This window comes from Hippichthys cyanospilos, chromosome 3 (genome assembly GCF_059441005.1).
Source record: "Hippichthys cyanospilos isolate Australia breed blue-spotted pipefish chromosome 3, RoL_Hcya_1.0, whole genome shotgun sequence".
Lineage (NCBI taxonomy): Eukaryota > Metazoa > Chordata > Actinopteri > Syngnathiformes > Syngnathidae > Hippichthys > Hippichthys cyanospilos.
In genome coordinates, this window is record NC_142371.1 from 27,744,094 (window position 1) to 27,771,548 (window position 27,455).

At 38.6% G+C, this 27,455-nt stretch overlaps 1 protein-coding gene across 1 annotated transcript; it reads left to right on the forward strand.

Moving 5' to 3' along the window:
• The first annotated feature begins 1,681 nt into the window (after positions 1 to 1,681).
• Positions 1,682 to 27,013, forward strand: LOC148426654 (beta-chimaerin-like). Its single transcript, XM_088411741.1, has 13 exons — positions 1,682 to 2,055; positions 8,946 to 8,984; positions 11,080 to 11,135; positions 11,623 to 11,654; positions 11,764 to 11,877; positions 12,208 to 12,478; positions 19,331 to 19,414; positions 21,275 to 21,359; positions 23,325 to 23,498; positions 23,569 to 23,646; positions 24,628 to 24,765; positions 24,841 to 24,946; positions 26,307 to 27,013. Exons 1-13 carry the CDS (start codon positions 2,007 to 2,009, stop codon positions 26,476 to 26,478), a joined length of 1,398 nt encoding a protein of 465 aa, XP_088267867.1. The 5' UTR covers positions 1,682 to 2,006; the 3' UTR covers positions 26,479 to 27,013.
• Positions 27,014 to 27,455: the final 442 nt, after the last annotated feature.

Consider the following 27,455-nt stretch of genomic DNA (forward strand, 5'->3'; position numbering starts at 1 on the left):
GTCATCGTGTCGTGACGAGACACATTTTTTTCTTATGTACGTAGGGGGTTGAAATGGTTTTCAATGACTGTAGTGAGAGACTTACGAGCATGGTCCAAACTTCCGTTTCAGAGCCGCACAGAGAAAAAAAAAGGAATTATAGAAGGGCCGCTTCAAAATGCATTGACTTTAATTATATTGATGCAATAATAGTGAAAATCTTTACTCGAACCACCTTTAGTCACCACGGTGTTTTGAATAGAAATGGTCGTAATTCGTTTATCATTATCTTTGCAGGATTAATATATATATATATATATATATATATATATATATATATATATATATATATATATATATATATATATATATATATATATATATATATATATATATATATATATATATATATATATATATATATATATATATATATATATATATATATATATATATATATATATGAGACATAGATTTGTTAGAACAAGGGGAATCTGTTTTTTTACACCCTCCTTTGTCTTTCTTTTTTTCCCACTGGACTTGCGGGCCATTAAAAATGTCGTTTTTACAAAATATCACTGTGTACTCTGTACTGTACTATAGGTTTTTACTACAGTAGGGCTAATGTACTGGAGGTGTCGGAATAGCGCCCAAACTTGTGACCTCCTTGAAAGGACTGTACTTGACTCTGATTCAAAAGATCCTCAATCTCATCAGGTTGTCCAGCCAGAACATAAAGACGATGCACACTCTCACGCCACTCTTAATTTGTATATAAGGTTCTATTTATTTATCTGGGTTGGTGTGTGTGTGTGTGTGTGTGTGTGTGTGCGTGTGCATATGCGTGGTCTATTCTCATGGACGCACGGAATAATAATGAAAGGAACGTGATAATCCACAGAACGCCTAAAACTGACTGTCCGTTACAACGATACCTGCCGACTGGCCGGTGAAAGAGTAAAACAACCTATGCCCGTGTAAACAGAGTCCTGATTGGTGGTGGAGGAATGAAACACAACTTGTGATTGGTTGCTAGGCGGTTGCTAGGAAGATCACATGACATAGGAGAAACATGTCCAGACGTAAAGTAATAACAGAAACAATTCGAACACGAAATCGTTAACTATAATCAGAAACTTCTTAACAGCTAAATTAGTTATTTTTTTCACCTGAGTTGCGATAATAGCAACCAACAGATTTAAAATTTAGTAAGGGGTTTTGGAAGCTTTAAATAATCAAATCAAAGAATAAATGAGAAAGTGTTTCTGTAACATTAAAAAAAGAGCAACCATTACTGCATAAATAAATGCTCATATCAAATAATTAGGTGGATATATGCTATGTAAGATACTAAGATGTACAGTACTGTACTTCCAAAATCTAAATGAAAGGACATTAATGACGTCAGCGTCAACATCGGCCCCAATGAAATGCGAAAGTAGTCGCACCAGATGGCGCTAGTACCCCAAAAACCAATTCAGCCCTGACAGGCCGTCATGTTGAGAATTCACTCTATTCATAATGTGCTTTAATTTGAATTTCTTTCCCATTGTTAGAATTGCGCCGTTTTGGTGACAAATTCGTGCGGTTTTGTTTTTCCTCATTGACTCCAACTTGGTTGCGAGGTTTTGATTTCATGTGCAGCGAGGCAAACTTTCGCTTTAAGAAGGCGCGCCTGCCCTTCTGCGGCGGAGCGTGTTTATACCTCCAGCTTCCTGAAGGCACATGGAGGGGGGCAGGCTGGCATCCACAACCTGTAGACATGTGAGCCGCACTCGGTGCTCGTCTCGCCCCTTGTGCAAAATAACAACCTCAGAAATCTGCTGCACCTTCGTTTATTGCTTCACTTTGAGGCGAGGATTGGATCGGCCCATTCATTGACTATCAAAAGACTCGGATCCACCGTGGATCCGTCGTCGGACCTGAGTGACATGAAGGCACCGGCGGGTCGGAGCCGCTGCTGCTGCTGCTGCTTGTGCCGGGAGCGCACCTTGACTGGGCGGCGGTGAAGGAGACGGAGGGACGGAATGGCAGCCTCCAGTAACTCCAGCCTCTCCGGCTCATCCGTGTCGTCTGGTAGGAGTTGAAATCCACCGTCTCGCATTGGTACCAAAATCAGGAATTTGCAGATAAACATGGACAGAAGCGTATTTGATGAAACCCATTTTTCCTTCATTCGAACCAACAAGCCACAGTGATATTTGTGCATTTGCATGTTATCCATGTTGACTTGAAAGCTCAGCATGCCATTGCTAATCGCATCCTTAGTTTCCTACTTGCCTTTCCACTTGGTGGTGGGCTGCATAAAAGGATCATGTTTGGCATGTGGAGTCGACTTTCCATGCATGCGGCGCCAAACTTGGAAGTTCTCAGGGGTTGTGAAAACCCAAATATGTCACGATTAAGTGACACAGTGCCTCTTATGTAAGCCATTCATATTTGAGTTTAGTGTAGTAGGAAAGTGGTAAAGGTCCAGTTATCATATATATGGCATTATACAGCAACTCACAAGCTTGACTGTATTTCATAATCAAATAATGTTACTGGGTCACTTTCACTGGGACATATTTAGTCACCAAATTGTGTATAATCTCAATCTAATGTTTTGTATCGACCGTTGAATTGTGTTCATTTATCAAAAAAGCAATAATGTCGCTGGGCCAATATGACATGGAGTCGGGTGCATTTATCCAAAGGTGTGAAAAGCATTTTTTATTTTTATTTTTTGGAGGAAGGGGGATACAAACTATAAATATAGCAAAGGCATTACTTAATTTGTGCTACTTTTGTTTGGAATAGTAATAGCATCATGGGGTCAATTTGATCCGATGTCATCAGTAATTACTCAAATATTCAGAAACTTTTTTTGTAAACCTGCTAACTAACAAATCTTGTGATTCCTTTTTATTTGTCAATCATATTTTCGGGTCGCTTTGACTGATTTTGTTCATTTAATAAAAGAGGGGCAAAAATGAAAAAATAAAAACAAATATGTTGATTATACATGAAACCAAGCAAAGGTACAGGAAAACTACATTCAAATGGGTCAATTTGATTCACAATATAACACAATATAAATTATGTTGGCAGGTCCACATTTTTTTCAACAAACTAACAACTTTCTTCTGAGAGCTGGAACATATTGATTGCATTTCTATTCATTTCAATGGGACACATGACCTCAGCTCACAAACATTTACATTTGAAAATGCATCACGTGAAATTTGTGGACCAATGTTCCACTTTATATCGACGCAGCAATTTTGGCCCACGACAGTCAAGTTTTCCTGTTGCCTTTCCCATTGGGAAGGGACAATCAGTCATTCCGTGTTGACGAAGCCCGAGGTATAACCGCATGTTTTACATTGCATTATTATTCATGTGTGGGATTCAGAAAGCAGCCACTTCTGTACACTGTACTCTTTAACTGCTGCCTTGCTTGCTTTAAGAGGAAACACTTTTCTTTTCGATGGCATTGTGAGGGCTGTCATTACTACACGGCGTAATTATCATAGGTTACTAACTGCGCTGCCGCCTGCAGGGATGGAGTGGTTGTCTCAAGGGTATGATTATTTTCAAGTAGAGCTTTTTGGCAGACGGACTCAACGTTTGAATAATCTCCACCACGAGGCAAATGAATCCTGGCTGGCGCTGTTTGCTGACCCAAATCAGGCTGTCTGTTCTGGCTGCAAAAGAAGTGCTTTTTGGCATGCTCTATCTCGCCAGCAAGTTACGGGTACGAAGAAATTAAATGCTACACCTCATGTGGGTGAACAATACAGCGTGATGCAATATGCGCACAATAGATACGTTCTGAGGTGAGCTCTTTATTTAAAACTGAAAAAGGCTAAATATCAAAAACACATGGTTGGCCCAAGTACAAACAGGAGCATGTAAACTAGCAACAATGCTCCATTTCCCATATGGCACTCAAGGGATAAATTATGTGATGGACGAAATGAAAAAAAAAAAAAAAATCATGAGCTTCAGGATGTGAATGGCAGCATAATTTAAAGAGATGAAATTAAAGCAGTGGTTCTTTGGTCCACACCACCCACCACATGTTTCTGCTAAATACTACTGTTCCCCTCAAAAATCTTTCCACTACTTATGTGTAAAATTAAAATTCCAGATTACCATGAATTGGCAAAATCTTCTTTAGTACCGTTAAGGTTATTAAAATATGTACCTGACGCCTCTGATCTGCGCCAAGGCATTGTTGCATCACTAGCCTTTTTTTTTTTTTTTTTTGACTGGGGTCATCATACACAGATGGTCTCCCTACTGCTAACACACACACACACACACGCACACACACAGGGGCAGGGGCTGCAACAATAACCTTTTTCTCCTTCCTCTTGGGTGGTTAGGCAAACCTTTTCTCCAAGCGGTAACGGTCACATGATCTTATGAGCTTACACTGTGACGCAAGCTTTTGCAAAAATGCCGCGTCCATGAAGGAAACAATAACGGCGAACCTTGCCGTATGACTGGACACATTCCTTTGTCTGCATGGCTAATAACAAACAGCATATGACCTTGTAGCACATTTTAAACAGTCTGATTTTTTGTTTTTTTTTGTAATCACATGCCAAGCATTAAAGGTGGAGCAATACAGCAGTGAAGGAATTCAATGGGCTTCCGTGAAGTGGCAGATTAAGTCAGTTATAGACTGAAAACAATACATTCTTATTCGTTGACATGTCAGCGACTAGGGCTGTCACGATCAAATATTTAAGGAATCTCTAAAAAAAACAAATCTCTAATTTTGAACGTAAATAGATTTTTTGTAAAATATAATTGACTAATCTTGAAGATGAGTTGACATGAGTGTCAATAACTCTTAATCATTTATTATCTTCTTTACATATGAATTTTTGAACGTCAACAAAATTTGCGGATGCTGACTGATTAGCATTAGCATGCTAGTATTACCATATAAGGTAAACAAACATTACTAACCTTTTAGTTGTCTTAATGTAAAATATACATGAACAAAATTAAATCCATATAAAATATTTACAGCACCAGTCAAAAGTTTGGAAAAACCTTGAAATTAACTTTAAATTATATGCTGTCAAGCACACGAGGAGATCAAGGAATTCTAGATATTAAAACTTGAAAATGCACAGCTGTGGTCTGAAAGATGTTTCATGTCATAAAACAAAATCCACGTCATAAAGATAACTGAGAATACACGAAGATGTGCAATGACGTGCCTACTTTGAAGACTTCATAATCTAAAACATATTTTTATATTATTTGAATGGCATCTCTCACTTTAGGGAATGCTTGCTGTGTGTTTTTATATAGTTTGGATGGCTTCAGTGTACATTTTCAATATAGGGGAAGAAATCAAAATTATTGAATTTTAAGGCACGTTTTTGGTAGGGAGGTAGGTAGGTAAATTGGGTTTGGTCCAGTTTGGGGGGTTGAACATTACGACATTAATATTGCCCTCTCTGTTTACCAATTCCCATCACACACAACCATGAAGGACGCATCCTTCCTCCAAGGCCAGTGTGAAAAAGCCAATGTTTTATCAGCTCTACAATGCAAATGAATGTTTTTTTTTGTTTTTTTTTTCCCCCCCTGCGGCAGTGATATGGCCTCCACTGTGGTTTATTTGTGACTTGGCTCTAACACTGCTGACTGACTGAGAGGACAATCTGTCCAAAACATAATATTTCAATGCCTCACCAGTTCTGGTGGTTGATTCACTTTATGAAAAATAGTAAAAACGCAGCTGGACAATGTGTTTGTCATGTGGTACATTGACACTGGCATCATGCTGGCCTCTAAAACATAAATAGAAATACAGAAATAGAACAATAACGAGAGTCACACAGGAAGTCAATTTCGATCATATCATTAGCCTAATAACCCCGATCTCTCTCTCTCTCTCTCTCTCTCTCTCTCTCTCTCTCTCTCACTATATATATATATATATATATATATATATATATATATATATATATATATATATATATATATAAATTCAGTGCAGAAAATTGTATGGGATGCAAAAGAGGTTTTTTTTTATGGCTCCCTCGATTTGCATTCAACCACTTTGATTGGCTGTGCGTACGTTGTGACAGACAAATCTGGAAAATCAAAAATATCTTACGGTTATATTAATATTGAAGTTTTGCTGGATAATGGAAATTTTATTTTCTGCAGCAGTTAAAATCAAAATTTTTAGAAACAAAATAGATTATTTCAATCTGTGTGAAGGGAATTTGAATATTGTCGTCCTTTTACTCTTTTCTTTGTTCAAGACATAGAAATAAGTTTTCTCCCTCTCTTTTTTTTTTTTAAGGGAGAGCTGCACCTGGATGTCACATAGCATAGCTGCATTTTCATGAGTGTTTGTATACCCACAGGTCACAAAAATGCATGCTCTAAAGTAATGTATACCAAGTAAGAAAATTGGGTCGTCCTTTATCATATATTCTCTTTGTCGCTTGAGTAAACATGATTACTATTTTAATGAGTGCCTTTGACTGAAGAACTGTAGGCGAAGTGCCTTAATTGCTTTCCCTTTGAGGCGGGAAAAGGCCTCCAGTTGTGTCATCTCGCGTTCTCCCATATCATTAGACACTTAATCCGAGAATCCTTTTGATCTTTTTGGGATATTTGCATCATCTGTGCCTCTTTATTTATATTCACTTGAGTGTACATCCTGATGTGTTGGTGTGATCCCATGCTGCGCAATCTGGAAAAACCAGGATGGTGGGTTTGAAGAATTACATTAAAAGAGAGTATTTGGCAGGCAACCAGATGAAATCAAATTCTTTGAACAAGCTGCAGTGGAATAAATCTTTCAGGCTGCAAGTGCTATGCTCAGCAAAGCACAATAAGAAATTGAACCCTACAATGTTATAAATGTAAGGCATTTATAAAAACTGAATCGACCCTAGCTCAAAATAATAACTGCTTATTTAAAGTAGGGGCATTCTCTCAAGATCTGTGCGTCTCTCACGATGAGAAACGGCAACAAGCTTTTGAGTGAGCGCCGCAAGCTTTTGGATTTGTGCCATATTGTATCGTCAAGCACTGAGTAGAACAAACAGCACAAGAAAGAAATAGTCATAAATAAAACTATCCGCCATGTTAAAAGAAAGACAGCAGGAGTTGGCGATGCGCTTTCAGGTTTGATAATATTTTACAGCCTTTTCTGCAGTAGCCACATCCAACAAGTGCTTACTGGTTGACACTATTAATCCCTCGGAGCGCTCAGGTGTGTTTCATTTTGCCACCTCAGGCCTGAAAGGTGTGGCGAGCAAAAGAATGCATATCCTCTGGATTGATATGATTCATTATTCACCAAGTAAATCCCCCAGCAGCTCAAGGATATTACGCTCAACTTCTCTGTATTGTTTTGTCAACAAGGCTGAGGTCAACCTTAATGACATTGCTGATAATTAAGTCAGTGCTTTTGCTATAGCCGCTGCAATAAAGTTGGGAGATGGTATTTATCAGTTATTCTTCGGTACAATTACTACTATTTATATACAAAGGAATCATAGCCCAGCGGCAATCGCAATCTACTTTTTAGTCCGCCTCCTTTGCTTTTAAGTGGGTAATAGCAATTTTCTGCTGCAAAAAAATAGTAGTTTGTCCGTAGTTGATTTAAAACTAAACTGTTGCTTATAGTTAATATTCTTAAAAATAAATTTGCTTGTGCTGTCAACTGAAAATGGTTTGTTACAAGGGCTGTCACAATTGAATCTTTTTCACATCATTTATCCTTTTTCTTATTCCATTGACTAATTGAGTTTTTTTTTTTCAATAATCTACTAAGGTTGAATGTGATTTGATCTCATTTAATTAGCATTAGCATGCTAGCAATTACCATTGAAAGTCAATAAACTTAAACTACTATTTTGTTCACACATACAATTTATATTTATCATAAACTTGTAACAGTGTCCTGAAAGTCGCTTATAATTTCCTCAACAATGTTCCTTGAGTAAATCTGAGAGTAGAGCTGCAGGTTAACTACTACGAGATCAATAACTTCCTGTTCTTCTTTGTCATTGTCTTCTTCTTGATAAGCAGGCTGGGTATTGTTGTACTTGACTACCTCCCACTGGTGAAAAATAGAGCACCTAATATCATGCCACTATAGATTGTTTTTTTTTAATACTGTATTATATTGTCAGATAATACAGCCCAAGTACTTTTCGGGAGGTTCTTTGTTTTCTTTAGTGAAGCTCCATGTGCTATTACCTTTAATGAAAGCCCACAAACTACTAAATCAGTCAGGTTTTTTAATTTATTTTGCAGAGTTCCGAAGCGAATATTTTTGGTCGACCTATTTTTTAAGTCATCTTATGGGACTTGGTTGACCTTTTCTTTCCCCAGGCCTAGTTACCTGAGCCAACACAAAGTAGCAAAACGCGTTTTTAAAGGTAGTAATTGTATATCAAGAATAGTGAAATTATCAAATTACGTAAGTATGAACAAAAGAGTAACTTTTTACTCCTGAAAATTGCTAAATATACATCCCTGTACTTTTTTAATTCTTTATTTTATCTCAACTTTATAAACTTATTCATAAAATGTTTCTTTAAATTTTACCATATTTAAGTGCGGTGATAAGCTTCCAGATGTGCGTAATGTTGCAATGGCTTACAATAACATTCAATGTACTTTTTAGAAATAAAACCATTCCATTTTTGATGAACACTTTGTCCTACCTTTCTACTGTACGATTAATTTTGGTCAGGAAGCACTGTGAATTGGCGTTAGGAATTTGTTCCTGTATCATTTAATGACCTCGTATTAGCACCAAATGTTCTATCCTGCGGGCCGACGCCATAGATCCAGCATGAGTCGGAATGATGTTAAACAAAGCCAGCAGACGTGTATTGATTGTCCTTGAGGCAGAAATGCTGATTAGAAGTATATTTACACTGTTGAGAGCGGCACAGTGACCTGCTTCCCATTTTGTGTTTTAACAGACCCTGAGGATTACCAACCACCAATATGGAAGTCCTACTGTGAGTATAACGATTAACAATGAAATTACCCTCTGTGTGGAAAATGTATTTATCATTTCTAAACCATCCGCATGCTCTTCCAATATTGTGTGTACGGAAACAGTGATGCCTTTTTTAAATAGTAGTAGTGATACATATTTGTTAATGAAGCCAAACCATATCCTAAAAGAAATGAATGAAAAACCAAATCAGGTTTTAAAGCATAGCAACATAAACACAAGCACGGCACTCACCCACAAAAGACACAAAAAGTAAAATAGGTTACCCTCGCTGGAGTAAATACGATTTTCTCCCTGTGAAGAGGCTCTGAACATCCTCCTTACGCCCACTTCAGCATCCAATGTTTTTGCCTTGTGGGAGCAAATGGATCCACTCGTCCATATTTGATGTGACTGCAATCATTTCGACTGGGGAGCAACACGAGTGCAAATGGAAACTGTGACACATTGTAGCAATTTCCTTTTGCATTTTTTTTCCATATATTGAACGTCTGCATATTTTTCTAATAATTATCTCTTGTCCCTCTGTGGTCTCATCAGCACTTACTGTGTCAAAGGGATGGACGATGTCCAGAACTGAAGTCAGTTTGACAAAAACATGAAACAAGACACAGTAAGGGAAGCTTGTTCCCTTCCAGCTGTAACAAACAGCACGCTCAGTCTCACACGCGACTTATTTGCTGCAACGTCTTCCTTTGCGTACCGGATAAGGAAAAATGGAAAGGCGTAAGGGCCGTGCAATCTTTTTTGTGTTGTTGTTTTACTTTAAATTATATTAAACAGGGCAAACACGAATAAAATATTTTTTTCTTCCCACTTCTAAAGGTGTCTACCATCAAATGTATTTATTACCTTTTTAAATGGCATTACGAGTCATGTCAAATTGTATTTTTAACATATACCGCAAACCGCAAAAATGTGGATGACGGGCCGCAAATGGCCCCCGGGCTGTAGTTTGGACACCGTGTTGTAGCTCAAGATTGAGGATATACAGTATTGATGGCTGTGTGGTCTGCTAAAAGTATTCCTAAAACCTCACTACATACATGAATCAATGTTTCATTATAATGGCATATTTCTGTGAACAGCAATTGTCCAAGGTCTTAGCATATCTAATTTAAAAACAAGTGAAATATGTTTAATTCAATTTATTATATGTTGAAATAAATAATTGTAAATGAGTACATTGTTACACAATAGTTAATGGCACTTTAAAGAGGAAGTCAATCCAAAAATTTGCTTTGTGATATAATCTGGTCTAAACATGGCATTCCGATTAATATTTGTTGAATCTAAATTAAGCGTCAAAATCCCCCTGTTTTTAACCGTCTAAGGGGGCAGCTGCTTGTCTTGTGCTTTCAACTGAACATGATATCACGGTTGCTTAGGGCTCAAGTGTCAACTCTCAATAGACATTTAATTGACATTTTCAATAGGGCTGTAGAAAAAAAAGTCACCCAAGTCAGGTAGTCAACTTTAAAAAAAATGTCTAAAAATATATGCCTCAAAGCTTAGCCACAACCATGTTTGCGCTACCGTTTTCTACTTTCTTGCAGTTGTATGAAATGTTACAATGGCAGCAAGGGAGAAGGTTTGGGATCCTTTCCAAAATAAGTGTGACAAAAATGAAGTAAAGTTCAATCATTGCTTACTGGTTAGCATAACAAATTTTGTTGTTGGTGATTGTTGGTATTTTGCATTGTGTTACATCCACTCTCTTCAACACACATTCATCCTTTGTAGATTCTTTAAAAAAAAAAATACTTGATGGGATAAATCATTCTTTGTTACCGTAGCGTCGAACAATTGTGTCCATGTGTGTTAAAAATCTATTTTAACTGGACTGGCAATGAATGAGTTGAAAAGAATTTCTGCATAGTTTTGACTGGTTATTTTTCTCTTTTCAAGAGTTTACCCTTTTATAGGCCCGGGCCACACTTGCTGCTGTCAAGCAGCTTATAATTTAGTTTACCTCCTCTTAAATGTACATCGGCGATTTTTTTGGGTCCCAATCTACTATTTTTAAGTAATTACAACTTGCACCAAACTCCACACGCGCAAGCCTTAATTAAAATCCACATATGTCTCTCAAACAGTGTACCAATTACAGCAGGAGGCCCCAAGGCCGAAAAGGATCGTATGTCCCAAAGAGGTGAGTAGATCACTCACTGGAGAGGTAGACGAGAAGGACTATTTGTATACTCACATTTTTGGTTGACCAAACACTCATTGAAAGACTCCCTTTGTGTCTCTTGTTTGTAGCCCTCACTCAATTTTCAGACTTGATGGACCTCTTAATGTTGAACAGTCACAATGTTATAACAGTAAAGTGTAATGGTGCGTATTTGTAAAGTGGTTCCCCTGGCGATGGATAGCAATTACCTATTGTGCATGTGACAGCCGTTGAAGTTGGCACACTGAAAATAGGCCATGTGCACATACAAGCTAGCTTTAAAAAGTCTTCATGCCAACGTTTGCATTCATATAAAAGGGTGTTTTGTAACGCTTTCGTCAATCTGTTGCAGCAATCTTAAAATGTCACGGCCATGATACTTCACATGGATGTGTTTGAAAACATGTTGTGCAATTTAGTTGTCTTAACAAAGAGCTCGAGCGACTATGTCCTTTCTGCTCCACAGATGGAGAGCAGGCCCAAGTACTACGGCCGAGAGTGAGTTTAAATCTAATTACTGTACTTCTGAAAACTTGCGTTTTGGGGGAAGAGGAAAAGTGACTTAAAAAAAAATAACAAATTTCAATATCTTGTAATTTTGTCCCAGATTTCATGGCATGATCTCCCGAGAGTATGCGGATGAACTTCTCAGGGCGGCTGATGGTTCCTACTTGATCAGGGAAAGCCAAAGACAGCCTGGGACACATACATTGGCTTTAAGGTATGAGCAGCGGTGCCATAGATAAAAAAGTATTTTGGTTACTTTACTAGTTTCTTTCTTTAGAAAGTCATTCAGTTACTTTGCTGATTACCTAATTTTGAAATCAATCACTCACATAAATACATTTTAAAAGGATACTTACGTAGTTTTTTTTTTATCTCAAAATTAATGCAGTATTTTGTCTATTGTATATTTAACAGCTAAAATATTTCAGTGTGCATCAGCAGTGGACAAAATCCATCTTGTTTTTTTGTTGTTGTTTTTTTTTAGTCACAAAACTCATACACTCACCTGATTTGTCACTACTGGACACAAACTGTCTCCATCTAGATTTGGGCCACAGACGCTCAACTACAGGCTGTTTTACGATGGCAAGCACTTTGTCGCTGAGAAGAGGTTCGAGTCCGTGCATGATCTTGTCACGGACGCTCTCATCACTTTGTACATCGAGACCAAGGCGGCGGAGTACATCGCCAAAATGACTGCAAACCCCATCTATGAGCACCTTGGGTACAGCTCGCTGCTAAAGGACAAGATGGTGCACAGGCTCAACCACGGACGCACGGAGTCGCACAGGGTCGCCTTTGTGAGAGATGAACAGGTGAGTTATGGATAGAGCAGAGGTTCCTCGAGATCTATGTTTCCAGCAGCCAACCACCCGTGATCTATTGGGGTGGCTCTGGAATTTTTGTAAGGAGCACTGTTGCTATCCCAAGAACCAGCGATGCAAAAATACAGCTCAGCACCAAAATATAATTAACTACTAATATCTCCTCTTTGACAATGATCGCCATAAAATGTTGAGCGTTATTGTGGTTCAGTAAATACCGTGAAGGAAAATACACATCTGAGGTGTGTCACTCACGTATGCAGATTCTGTAGCCAGCGACAGTCTGACTTGCTCAGCTTACTTAGGCTTGCGGTATTCACCCTCTCTCCTTTTAGGCAGGGAAGAGTAGAATGGCCCAGGCAGAATAGACACATTAACCGGGCAGTAACCATGGGAAGAAGTCAGTTTATTTTCTTTTTAGCTTGTTGTCCCAAAAGTACAATGAGACATAGGGAGAATGTGCTGCCTGTCAAGCCACTGTATTTTCATCAAACAGCCAAATGTTGTGAGAAAGCCATACAATGATTCAAATAAATGCATAAAATGTACGTACGCGTTAATTTTCAAGTTCTTCCTGGAAGCCAGGTCATGAAAACGGTCTCCAACTTGATCATCTTCCTAGCGTGAGCATCATTCGGTGTAAACAGCGCTGTGTTCTTGATTGACTTTCTTTTTTTGGTGTTTTTTTTTTTTCAAACATGAAAAACTACAGTGCCATGTAATGCGGGCAATTTACAATAGCGCCATTTTTTTCCCCCGCCCTAGTTGTTGCATGGCAGCCCGGTGAAAGAATGGTTAGCACGTCCACCTCACAGTTCAGAGTCCCGAGTTCAATTCCAGTTCACTCCAGACCTTCCTGTGTCCTGAGTGGAGTTTGCATGTTCTCCCAGAGCCCGCATTTATGTTTGGAAACACCCTCCTTAATTCATTTATTGATTTATAGATAAACACTTTATAAAAAATAAATACTTTGTCATCGTACTGATGGGATTATTTTGGTGAACAAATATAATAATCAAAGCAGAAGATACGATATGATTTAGATTCTTTGAACATTTTGGTTCTTTTTTCAGTCAGCTTTATGATATGGATGCTGAGTTATACCTTGGAATGAACTTGAATTTCAGTTCACAACTGCGCATAATCAAAAGTTTATAGCTTGACATTTTGTCTTTGAAGTTGTTTCCAACATGATGACTGGTACTCTGTTATGAAACTAATTGAAGCAGCCATATACTGTCGGCAAAGGAAAGTTAACTCCCTACCCTGAGGCTTCGCTAATTGCATTGCATAGTCATAGACTTTGTTCCTTACAATCATACAGTACGATTTGTATCTGTGATCTGAGCCTTTTAATACAGAACAGAGTAATACTGTGATTTTGATCGACCTTTGCCCTACTGAACTTTTTTTTTTTTTTTAAATAGTAGCACAAAGTGATTTTAGAGGACGTGTTGTCCTGGAGTTAAGTGCACATTATCAGTTAGCTGCCCCCTGGTGTGTAGCTGCTGGCATGCTTCATTGCCTCCTCTGAAAAGTAATGATGAGCAAGGGGACTGGGGGCCTTTGCTCTCCCTGGCTTGCATATCAGACACACTGATCCACACTTAGACAAAAAGCACATTGTGTTCACCGGCACTGTCGATAGTTAGTTCCGTAATTGTCTGTCAATGTCTTACCTCTAAGAAGGAAGCAAAGTGTATCTCTCCACTAGGGGGCGATCTAACTATGTGCTCCATAATGGCCTGTTAGTGTTCCTTTGATTCACAGCATGTTATTTCTCCAAACAAATTCATGACATTTAATGAATGCTAGCGTCTATGTGTAGTGAGCATGAATCCCTCCGGGGGATTTTGTTATTGACAGACACATGACAACCAACTCTGTGAGCATGTGCATCAGCTGTGGTATCAGCATCAGTCATCGCTTTGCTCTCTGTAACCTGACACTCAAGACATTAATACGGCAAATGGCCATCGATCAATGTGTCATCGATTGATTTACAATGCCTCGGTGGATGCCAGCCAATGATCATCTATGGCCATGTGAGTCAAGTCCTCCAGTGTATATTTCAGCATGTCAACAGCTCCTTTTGATCATTTTTTTTATACTGCGCACAATGATCTGAGCTGTCAGGTGATGTTTGCACCATTTTTTTAAACCTAAATTAGATTTATCCAAAAAGCACAGCTTACCTTTTAAATGTGGAAAGGTCTTTTTGACCTTCATGTTTACCGTTCACACAGCCGCACCCTGAGGCTTTGGCTGCACAGTGGCTTCACTGTATGGTCAATATGAGCCCGTATTTACCCTTTTAACGCACCTCCACATGGCTCTGGCTCCTAGTGCAACCAAAATGCTTTCCAGAGGCCAAAAAAGGAACTCAGCCTGCAGATTTATCTCCTTTTTGCATGCTGAATGTGGTCAGACCTCTACCACATTCCTCCTGCTCCTCACCATGCTGACTGGCTGGATATCAGTGAGGTGCCGGTCAGGCTGGCCTGGTTACTTGCCCTGGAATGATTTTCACAGTAATGGTTGTGTTGTTTTTTCAGATAATGACCTGCTCTGTCAGTAACTAGGCCTTTTATTTAATGGCATGAAAATCTCAAAAGTAAGCTCTAGTTCTCAAAATTTCTGTGCACATTTTTAGTGAGTTAATCTTTTAGTTTCAGTTAACCTTTTTCGATAATGTACCACTCTGAAATATTTTTTTCAGGAAAAACACACACTTAAAACAGAGTGTTGTGCCATCTAAGTATGATTTTTTTCAACTTTGGCACTGCATTTAATGTGGTATCTCTAGCAGATTTGATTCATTTCAGGCTTCTCTGCTGGGAAATGTGCATCCACATGAAAATTAAATAAAGGCAAAAAGTAGGGACGCAGCTATTGAATATTTTTGCTATTTGAATATCCTATCTGAATTCATTTTCAAGTATTTGGATACAAAATATACATATATGTTTTTTTGCATTTGAAAAGAGAAAACATTTGTTTATTTATTTACTTAAATCTATACTGTATGTAGCAGCAGTGCACTACTTTCCTCCTACTTTTGCTCCAAGTCTCTCCCCCATAAATTTTAGTCTAAGACAGAGGTCCCCCAACCACTGGTCCGCGGTCCAGTACAAGTCCGTGGATCAACCTGCACCGGGCTGCATGGGCTGCACCTGAAGTAATAAACGTTTTCCGTTTTATGAATTATCCAAGTCAGAAAAATATTTTATTTGACAAAACTATCATTTTGAAAACGTGTTGGATTCTCTTGGATACATTTTAGTCGCTCGAGCGTCAAATTTTCACTCACAAATAAGTTGAATGAGTAAGAAACAGATGTGTTTGGGATAGGGAAAAGATCATGTCAACAGACAGGTGAACAAGCCTACAACTTCAAAAGAAAACTTTAAAACTAAAAGAAAGATTTGACGTATAATACCAGAATCCTATTTGAAATAATTATTTCTCACAAAAATCTTTTTAATCTTTTCCTGTGACACCACTTAGGGAAAGGGAAAAAAAACCCTCTCAACAGACAGGTGACGAGCCTACAATTTCAAAAGAAAACTTTGAAACCAAAACAAAAAAGCTTTTAGCAGGCAATACCAGGAATTCTACTTGAAATAATTATTTCTCACAATAATCTTTTTAATCATTTCCTGTGACACCAATAAAAAGTATTCAACTAGATTTGCTGATACCTGCAGAAATCTTGTTAAAATCTCATCCACCCCCTAAAGTGTCTTCACCTACCTCCATTTGAAAACGGTTGCTGTTATATAAACATACATCCTCCTATAGACAAACAATTCCGTCTTTTGCTTCCATTTATTTCCAAGAGTGTGACAACTTTGTCTCACTGCGAGTTTTCTCTGTGATTTGTTTGAGATGTTTTGTCTCGAATGTGCGGGGGTTCATTCCGTTGTCTCGCCGTGTCAGTGACCACTGTGTCGTTATGCCACGATTGCAAGCTCTAACTCACAGGAGTCCACTCAGCAGTGCCTTCACAAAGACGAGTAATAAAGGAGTCAAGCTACTACAAAAGAAAGCGGAGCTTGTTGTGTGTGACCACCTTTTGTCCTTTTCTTCCATGCTTTTTCTTTGGCCAGACAAGAGGCCATCTGCCCGCAGACAAAGCTCAGCCCACGTCCACGTCCCCCACTCCCTCCTTCCCCTTGAGGCGAAAATATCTCAGAGTGGTATATTTCTCCTCCGTCCCTCCTGACTTGGATGCTAAACTGTATCCTCCGGTATGCGTGGGTCCTCTCAAAGAATGTCACCAACAATGACAAGTATCCTCACCTGTTGTGTCAGTCTTTGTAGCAATGCTTAAACTTTACACAAAGACTTCTTAACAAAAAGAAAAAGCAGTGGAAACTCCAAAGCCAAACCGGAATCCCACAAAAATCCCCTGAAATCAATGTTCTCAAAAATCGGAGTTCAAACCATCATCATGGCGTCATGTGATATGTCAGCAAAGTTTCTCAATAATGGAAACATGAAACCTGTAATGATAGCAAATTGAACATAAAAATGATCAACATTGTCTGTAAGTAGTATACTGTGTGACCAAAACTTGTATACACAAATTATGTTAAGCATAATGGCCAACAAATGCTAGAAAATGACCGTAAAAGCTTGGCAACAAGCACTTCCCTGATCCTTTCTGTTGTGTCAGCTGTCTTTAGATGGGGAGAGGTTCAACACACGCTTTTTTTTTCAACTGCTTCAATAACTTCTGTTTATACTTGACATTAAACGGGAAGTTGTCATAAAAAAAATCTTGATCATGGTATACGTTGCACGTGTAAATTTTCACGTGTATTCTGATTAAAGTTGCATTTGGAGTACATGGATTAAGCGGCAAACACAACCATTTCAAAGTGCGTCCATTTTGCCACTTGTAATGACCAATCACGGCTCAGCTTGCCATGGTCACATGACCACACTCAGATGGTACTTGAACACTGACTCTGATGTCATTATCAGTCAACAGCAAGTGGCGAAAAAGCCACACCGAGAGATGGATAAAAACGTGTAGATTTTGCTGCGTACTGTACACAAATACAAAAGAAATCTGAATATTATAATTCAACTATTGAGTGCACATAGAACATATTATTGTAAGGAAGATTTTTGACTTGACTTGACATCCCTTTATGGTAAACAAAGCTTTTATGATGGCAGCAGTTTAAGCCTGGAATGATTGAACTCTGATTTATTGCCTGGGTGAAATTTTGTTTTGAAAGTCAATCAACACAAGTCAATCACAGTCAATTGTTTGACTTTAGAGGTTCTACTGTACGAATGAGTTTGTTTTTTAGCACGGTTTATCTTTTCAGATGCTTATTCATTACTTTGTGGCATGTCATTTGTGTGGGTTTGTCCTCATATGTTAATTGGTCCACACGATAATAATTGTACAAGGGGGTAGTCAGTCACCTCTGACAAACGCCCGTTTTTGCTGATGATCGAGGGATGACGAGAAACCTAAAAAATAAACTCGGCAGTGACAGAAAGGGAGTGCGCCACCATCATCGTAATATTCACTCACCGGCAGAGGCGGGCACGCTGTCGGTTTGCCCACAAAAGGCAGACCAGCAAAAAATTGTAAAATGGGACTTCATGCTTACGAAGTGACGACAGAAGAGTGGGTAAAATAAAATGACAAACCCACGACCTGCCCGTTACCCTTTGGTTCTGCTTGAAAATAGAGCAAATTGATGATTACGGAAAAGGGCCCTGGGCGCTGATGATTGATGCACCCGCAAAAATTGGTAAAACGGACCCCTCTGCGTAATATATTGTACTATAATGAAATGATGTTAGGGGTAGTTGACAGGCTTCTTGCCCAGTTAAGTACTTGCTTACGTGCGCAAATTCATGTTGAGCATAGCAACAGCCCCCCACTGGTTAACCACCGTATGGCTGCCGGGCAGCAAATGAGCTTCCTTTGCTCTTTTACATGGATCGGAGCACTCTAGGATTATTCCCTATGTCAGGATTATGGCAGTAATCCCCCCCACACCCACCCCCAGTTATTGGTCTGGCCCTGAGATTTTCTTGTGACTGGTGGAAATCCTGAGCCGCTGTTTCTGGAAGACCCCATGAGGTCGGCAGGGTGGGGAATTCCACCAGCTAGCCGACAAAAGATGGAGGTCATGATCTCGGAGGCTCCTCATCTGTCCGGCCCAGTAATCTTGGGTCTGTTTTCGTGGTGACACATTTAGGAGGCCCTGGTGCTTGGCTCTCTGCGAGCTGCTGGCATTTGAATCTGCAGCTAAGTGGAGTGGAGTGTGTCCGGAAGGCAGTGAGCTAATGTGAGAGTGCTCTGTGATATAAAGAGGGCGTCTGCACTATTGATCCTGCTTTACAGAGCTGTTGAGCTGTGTGAAACAGTCCTGACAGCAACACCCCCCCCCCCATCCACGGCCCCTCCCTTTCATAGAGACCTTTCTCTCTCTCGCTCCTTTCTGGGCGTGTGAAAGAGGGCCATTGTGCGAGGCACACTCCAGCCCTCAGGCCACCCACCACTCGTCTTGTTCCCCCTGCTCGGCTCCCTCCCCGCCGACGCTCTCTCAGGCCAGAAGCGGAGCCGCCCCCCTCGCTATCATCCGTCAGTCGAGAGTGTTCGACGCCAGCTCCCTTCCGCATCTTCCTCCGGAGGAGATGGAGGGTCTATGGGAAAAGTCCGGTTTAGAGGCTGGGGAGCTGGCCAAACACAAGGCCAAAAGACAAGAGCGGAAGCGACAGGAACTGCTAGCTTTTGCACTGGGAGTCAAACTGGGGAGCAAAGGGACAATTTTGTGGAAGCCTATCAAACTGTTGGCCTCCTGTCCACAGATCTCATCTTCTCTGGTGCGGCAGAGCGCTTTGAAAGATGCCACAGAGAAGCAGCGCTGCTACGAGAAGATCCACAATTTCAAGGTGAGCTGATTTATAAAAATACAGATTTTGCAAAATTTTTCATGTCTAGACAAAGTGTCGTTTGTGCTATGTGTTGTTTTGATTGGAGTGCGCACAGTTAACTTCCTGCATTATGTACTTAACTAATGGACAGAAGCGAGCACACCCCATTAATAGCGGAGCGCATTGATCATCATTGATTTGATGCTCTTTGTTTTAGTCTATTGACCCCAAATAAAGTAATGGACCATTTTATGTCCTCGACTATAGCTGTAACCACTCATACGGTCTCTAGACTGAACTAGTTTTAAGTTCACTTTTTCACATATTTAATACTCTAAAACATTTAGATCAAATATAAACCAAGTCAAAAAGTAAGGTCTGTCTTTTTTTGACCCAAATTATTATTATTAGTTTTTGGACCCAGCTTTACTCACAGTACATAAAGCCACCAGCTTCATATTAATTTGCTTTGGCACATTTACTGCAAATCCTGGCAATATTTTGCCCTTTTAAGGACATTTTTGCTGCTTTGTGTTTATTTTAAATTGATATAAATCGGACAGCAACATTTAAAAAAAAGAGATTCCCTACTGCAATAAATTGTATCTAAAATCACTTGGCCCAAAAGAACCCAACGGTTTAAAAATGAACTGATCCATGACTTCAAACAAGCTGATCCAACTTCCTTGGTTCTTTTGCACCCCACTGGATCAGTGTGTACAAAACAATAAAAAAGTAGTTTTTTTTTCAAACAATCATAAATAGTGGGTTATTTTGTACAAAACAATGGAGAAAATCTTGTTTCGTACAAAGTTACCAACAAACTTGGAACAAATTGACCTAAGTATCATATTGGCCTGTTTTTAGAGTGTTTTTCCCAAATGGGTACAATCTTCTACTTGGATAAATTAGAAGCAAAACTTAACAAAAGAGTAAAAAAAATGCTTGGTTTGTTTTTATATAAAAACATGAAAAATAGTACACAAAACACTTTTTTTTTTGCATTGTTCTGTACAAAACAACGAAGAAAATTTGGAAGAATCGACATAAGTAGCCAATTGGTCCATCTTTGACTCAACTGTGTTGGGTCAAAAAGGGACAAATCCACTACTTAGGTAAATGTTACCTACTTTTAATTTTTTTAATATAAAATAACATCAAAACTTGGGGCTTTTTAACAATAACAACACAGAAGGTTTGGTCAAACTGACCCAAGTTGTAGCCCTGTTTTCTTTTTTATTTTTGTTTTGTTTTTCCGTCATTTGGGTTTTTTGGTGCGACCAAACTGTTTTTAGAGTGTCTTTTGACAGCCCTTTTTCCATGAATGTTAATTTAAACTTCAACTTAATACACTAAACTGTCAAAAATTGTGACCAGCTTTAGCCGAGCCAAATTCAGTATTCCACCTGATATGTTGCGTCAAAATATTTACTCCAACCTTGGGTAAAAGTAATCCAATCTGCAGTTCTTATGACTTGGAAAAGAGAAGAAAAGCGAATCTCTCAGCACCTGCCATGTGTCCCCTTCATTCGTCCCACATATTGATGGTGTGTGTGTTTGACTGCACACAGGTGTCATCCTCATAATGTTTTGGGATGCACATATGTTACTTGGGCTTGCAGATTTGTATCCATGTATCTGATTGCCGAGCAGCAGATGCCAGACGCGTAATCGCAAATCCTTTAATCTGCCTCATATGTACATATGCTCTCCTTTCGACCACTCAGGGCCCCCGTCTCCCGTAGCGTCGAATCACAAAGTAAGCTCTGTGCAGCCCTTCAAAAGTGTGTGTTTTTTTGTTTGTTTGTTTTTTGACATAGAGGTGCAATGCTCAACTGTGTGTTTATGTGCCTGTAATGACGAGGTCTCCACCTGCAGGTACACACCTTTCGAGGGCCACATTGGTGCGAGTACTGTGCCAACTTCATGTGGGGCCTGATTGCCCAAGGTGTCCGCTGCCTAGGTAACTCCATGACGGAGCGCTCACTCATTACTATCACTTGTATACACCAACTTTGCTCGTGAATGTTTTTTTTTTTTTTCTTCTTTTTGTATTTCCGTAGCCGTACATCGGTAAAAACAGGCGTTTGCGCCGTAGTGGGTGTGAACACAGCAGACTTGCTTCTCAGTCGTCACATGAGATCGGTCCCAGAAAAGCCAGTGGCATTTCTGGCTGTTGTGGCTTTTGCTTTGCATGGTTTTAACTTGCCTTTGTAGATGTAGCAATGAAGTGTGTTAACTGGTTTCAAAATTGCTTTTCCAATTCACCCTAGTCAAAAGCTCAAAATTCATGTTGATAGCTCCACCGGTGAGAGACAGCACCTCGTTTTGTCACGGCATCTTTCCGTTTTCTTCTTTTTAGCTAGTTTTGGTAATTGGAGTTGGATACTCTGCAATAGTTCCAGCAGAGCTCTTCAAGTCCAATATATATCAGATAATAGCCCAACGACGCAAGGCTGCAGTGGTGCGCACAGGAGTGCACAAGAATGATTGACATCTTGACATCACACACTGTAAATTATGAGATCGGTTGGTTTGCTTCGGAAGTGGTGGTTTCTTGAGAATCAAATTGGTACTACAAGATAGCAGCATAGAGGGCTGTCTATTCCACTTATGATTGACCTATTTTACCTATTTTTATAATTCAAATGCTTTCAAACACAATTGGAGGTAAAAAGTTCACTTTTTTAACTCTTGAAAATAGTCAGCTGTGGACTGAAAGTCATTCAAGGTCATGACGCATCAGCCAATTTTTTTATTTTATTTTATTTTATTTTTGGCAAGACAAAATACAGTACTAAAGTAATTGATTACTTTTAGTAATCATCCACTAAAGCAATTGAGATAATGATAGATAATCCATCACTAGAGTAATTGATTACTTTAGATAATCAGGTACTAAAGTAATTTACTTTAGGTAATCAAAAACTCAAGTCATAAAATTCTTTAGGTATTTAAGCACTGAAGGAATTACGTTAGGTACTAAACAGTTTTAGTTATCCATTTCTTTAGTTTCTTCTTCTTTAGTTTAGGAATTGATTACTTTAGGTAATATGCTAAAAATAATCAATTACTTCAGCTACTAAGGTACTAAAGTGTTCAATCACTTACGCACTAAGTACCTAATTGATTGTTTTGGTACTTGATTTACTAAAGTAATCAATTACTTCAATACCTGCCATATATATACCCAAATTAATCAATTGATTTAGTACTTTAGTGCTTAATTAATTTACCTTTTTAGCCCTTCCTTTAGCAAAACTCTTGAAAAAAATTGAAAATAAAATACCACTAAGTACATGGGATGTAATGTCTGTACTAAAAACAACATTAAAAACATAAAAAAGTCTTTTGTATTGAATGAGTTCATGTTGTAGTGGTCATGACATCTATTAGTGGATGATCACACCAAACGCTGTTCAGGGTTTGTCTGTCAATCCACAACAGTCATTGCAAGAAAAAAATATGTAAATGGTTATGTAACTGTGAAAGGTTACAGACGGGTCAAACATTACTAAAAATAAGAGATCACAAGATTTCCTATTCAGTCCAAAGACACAAGTCAAGACCTTGTGGCTTTCCCCCCAAACACAGTGTTTGTTGTTAATGCATTTTCCGTGCTGATAAGCCTGGGGCATACCCTGTATCATCAGACCTCATGTGCTTTTGGATCCAGGAGGAACATGTTTACCCGTTCTCACTCCCTTTTTAACTGTCCATTTCTCCTCTGATACATCTATGCAAAAGGACATCTTTTTAATCCAAACCTACACTCAACATGTTAACCCAGACTTCCTGCTGCCGTATTTGTTTTCATCTACAATCATGTGACAATGCACATGACTTTCACTCGTTCTTAATCCCGTCGCCGTGTCTACGTTATCACCCGCGCCAAGATGAGGGCCCTTTCTTTATCTCCTTCCTCTAGATTGCGGGCTGAATGTACACAAACAGTGTTCCAAACTGGTTCCCAGCGACTGCCAACCGGACTTGCGGCGGATCAAGAAAGTGTTCAGCTGTGACCTCACCACATTAGTCAAAGCGCACAATACGCCGAGGCCCATGGTGGTGGATCTCTGCATCCGAGAGATCGAGCTCCGAGGTGAGATGGTGGAGGATGGACTCACGCGTGCGCCACGTCCACAGATGTGTAACACGCAAATGTGTCGCAGGTATGAAATCTGAAGGTCTGTACAGAGTGTCTGGCTTCTCGGAGCACATCGAGGACGTGAGGCTCGCTTTTGATCGAGGTTTGTTGACGTCTTTGATGTTTAACCCTTGAGGCACCTGACGCCGGTAAACGCTTAAACCAAACTTTTTTGCCCCGAGATCTACTTTTCCAGCACTCATCCTCCTGATGGGCGGCCAAAAGAGCTCAGCACCAATATTATAAATGAATGTCTCCTCCTTTGCATTGATATCGCCAAACAATGTTTAGTGACTTCACACTTTATTAAACACCATAGAAATCCATTTTTTTTTAGCTGTTTTCCCAGAAGTGCAATGAGACATACAGAGGAAAGTGCTACCTGTCAAACCAATAAAAAAATATATTATGTTTTAGTTTATTAGTTTTTAGTTTATTATTATTATTATCATCATCATCATTATTATTATTATTATTATTATTATTATTATTATTATTATTATTATTATTATTATTATAGATGGTAGGTCAATAATTCAGAACATCACTGATTTTATTGCATTTTTATTTTGGGAGTAATAACAAAAAAAGTGGAATAATTGAGTTAATTGTATGAGGGCCTTTGGCTGATCATTATGAAACAACATACAGTAAAAGACAGTGTTTTCACAAAATGCATGCTGTAAATTTGACTCGATAATAGACACGACGTTCTCATGTGTGCTGGAAATTCTTCACATTTTTATGTTGCATTTTTAAGGAACCTGAAAAACTGACTTTTACAGTAAACGTCTCTCTAGAAGTTTACTGTAAAAGTCAGTTTTTCAATTAGACAATTGAGAATGTTACGAAATGTTCCAAACAGTTATTATGTTTCCTTTGGCATTTGCTCTGGGTGGGTATAGATAAGAACTATCATGTACAGGTGCAATCCAATGAATTTGGATTTTAGAAAACATCTATTTCAGTAATTCAAAAAAAAAAAAAAAGAAACAAATGGGGGAAATTTTGAGGACCAATACCACCTGACTGGCTTGCATTCTTGCTTGCACAAATGTGTTTGCGTTTGTGTTTTTGTCTCCAGATGGTGAAAAGGCTGACATCAGTGCCAGTGCCTATGCAGACATCAACATCATTGCTGGTGCTCTGAAGCTCTACTTGCGAGACCTTCCCATCCCCGTCATCACGTTTGACTTGTACCCCAAATTCATTCAGGCTGCAAGTAAGTACAGTAGCTGCTCCTCTACCTGCTTTGATTCCTTTTAACATGATGCTCATATCGATCATTATTCTGCAGAAATCCCAAATGCTGATTGCCGACTTGAGGCCGTCCATGAGGGTTTGCTGCAGCTTCCCCCGGCACACTATGAGACCTTACGCTACCTGATGGCTCACCTCAAAAGGTGGGGTACAAAAACATTGGAGATACAATCAGATAAAAAAAAAAAATAAATAAATAAATAATGATAGATGAAAACAATTTTTACAATACATAATTTTTATTTATATTGTCGCAAAAGTTTCAACTTGATGTGTGACTAAGTAAACAATAAGAACAAGACTCAATCAAAAATACAAATGTGAAAATATGAATATATTTAAATATATAGAAATACAAAATTTGTGTTTCTTCATGTTTTCCAAAAAAAATTTGAATATGAGGCCGACAATATTGTGGTTCTCCATCTGTAACACAGCCGCAAAATTTTAACTTACCAACTAAAACTATCATGACAATGTTAAAATACAGTTTAATAGTACTTGCTAATACTTGGTTATTTTATGTTACATTTTTATGCGTGGAGTGCAATGAATGGATGTTTGGTGTTTAAATGGTTGCTGATGAATGCCTATTTACCAAATGTTGGTTCTTGCCCTCATGCAGTGCCTGGTATTGCACTATTTAAGTTTGTTTACACGTTTATCGGCTATACATATGTTATATGCTGTATGTAAAGCACCATTGTCTTTCAAAATATTTGAATAAAAAGATTTAATTTTTTTTAAAAATACAGTTTAATATTAAACATAATTCTACATAGTTTTTATTCCTAAAATGTGTGTATATAAAAATATCATAAAAAAAAATATTCTTTAGCTATATATGCTCTAAGCAACTGTAACGTCATTTTCATTGTCTAGCAAGTGGATAAATGGCCGCCTTAGGCTTATTTTATATTCCACAAACACTATTCAATCATTTACTGTTTAGACAGGATGGTTGCCTAGGCCTAGATCATATTATTGCGAAAAATCAATAAAACATTCAATTAGAATGCAAATTATTTAACGGTAAAATGCAAATTTCTGTTTCCCTCTATTTTCTTCATCGTCATTTACGCCAATATCTTTGATTGTCCTGCATGTCGGGATGTTTTCAGTCCAATTTTGGGGGTGATCAAGCACTGCTCACTTCTATACCAACAGTGTTCTCATTACCAGTCCACATCACTGCAGAATTGAAATGTAGTTCAGTGTTTACTGTATGTTGTTAGGTAAGAGTCAGCTGGTGCTTTTAGTAGCTAGGAATTTTTTCAGGTGGTCAATGTGAGCATGACTGTTTAATTGGGATGCCTGAAGCTACCTAGCTGCGTGTACCGCACATGGGTTCATATAAAGCCAAAATGCTACTAACAAACTACCTAACCCGTGGCCAAAATAATGCCCGGTATTTTATTTGGCCATCATTCGTGTTTTATTTCTCATTCAATAAATATGACTTCACTAGATCCTCATCAAAGTTTCCTTTTTATCTCATTCCAGGGTAACAACATTCGAGAAGGACAACTTAATGAACTCTGAGAACTTGGGCATTGTCTTTGGCCCGACGCTGATGCAACCCCCCGAGCAGAACGCCCTGACCACGCTGAACGACATGAGGCAGCAGAAGCTTGTGGTGCAGCTCATGATCGAGCACGAAGATGTCTTATTCTAGATGCGTATTTATTCGCCTAGCAGAAAATCAAAGCTACCTTGACGAGTATCGTTTTGGAACACGACGCTCTTGGGGAGCTTCTGTTCACGCATGATTGTTTCGGTGTTGACATTGTCCTATTTCTGTCTGTTATGGACTGTCAAGGGCATCATGTTTGATTTAGCACAGGAGCTACGGCGCCGTTCCCTGTTCCTTTTCGTTTGAAGAGTGCGCCGCGACCCTCCAGTGTACCGCACGTGCGGCCTGCCAACGTGTGAATTACATGTGGACTTTCCTACGCGTGCAATTTCTGGATAAATTGTGGGAATGTCTGTCATCTTTTATGGAAACAAGACACCCTTTCATTGTAGGTCAAGAGAAGATCTTGCAGTGATCCATTTTTAAAGGAATGAGAGAAATGATCGAGTCATGAAGCACTTTTTTGCAACATGTGTACAGATTTGTTTTGTAAAGATGTTTATTTTTGTCTTTTTACTCTACTGAATCATGTTGTTTTGTCACAGTAATATATATATAAATATATATATATATATGTATATATATATATATATATATATATATATATATATATATATATATATATATATATATATATATATATATATATATATGAATATATTAAGGCTGTCAAAGTTATAGTGTTAAATTTAAATTTTAGAAGGTATTTAAAGAAAAATAACAGTTAACTCAATTCAATTTAATTCTGATATGGTAGCTTTTCATTCCTAACTTGGCAAGCAAACTGAGTGGAGAGTTACTGGTGCAAAGATGGACATTTATGTAGTTTAATTCAAAAAGATGGTCAGTGGAAAAATCTGTGCATTTTGCAGGTTTGGATTTGGTGGTTTTGTTTATTAATTCAAAAATAAACGGACGGAATAAAAGACGCTGGAAACGTCTTTGGACAGATTTATGATGTTTTATATGGTGATTTTATAAAGCTAAGACTGCTCAAAAATCTGTTAGAAGCTTCACAA

Bases quoted from the DNA above. Each gene is read 5' to 3' on its own strand.
- LOC148426654 (XM_088411741.1), top strand. From the start codon at position 2,007: ATGGCAGCCTCCAGTAACTCCAGCCTCTCCGGCTCATCCGTGTCGTCT. The intron at 23,499-23,568 runs GTGAGATGGTGG...AATGTGTCGCAG, and splicing joins CCGAGAGATCGAGCTCCGAG to GTATGAAATCTGAAGGTCTG. The intron at 24,947-26,306 runs GTGGGGTACAAA...ATCTCATTCCAG, and splicing joins CTGATGGCTCACCTCAAAAG to GGTAACAACATTCGAGAAGG.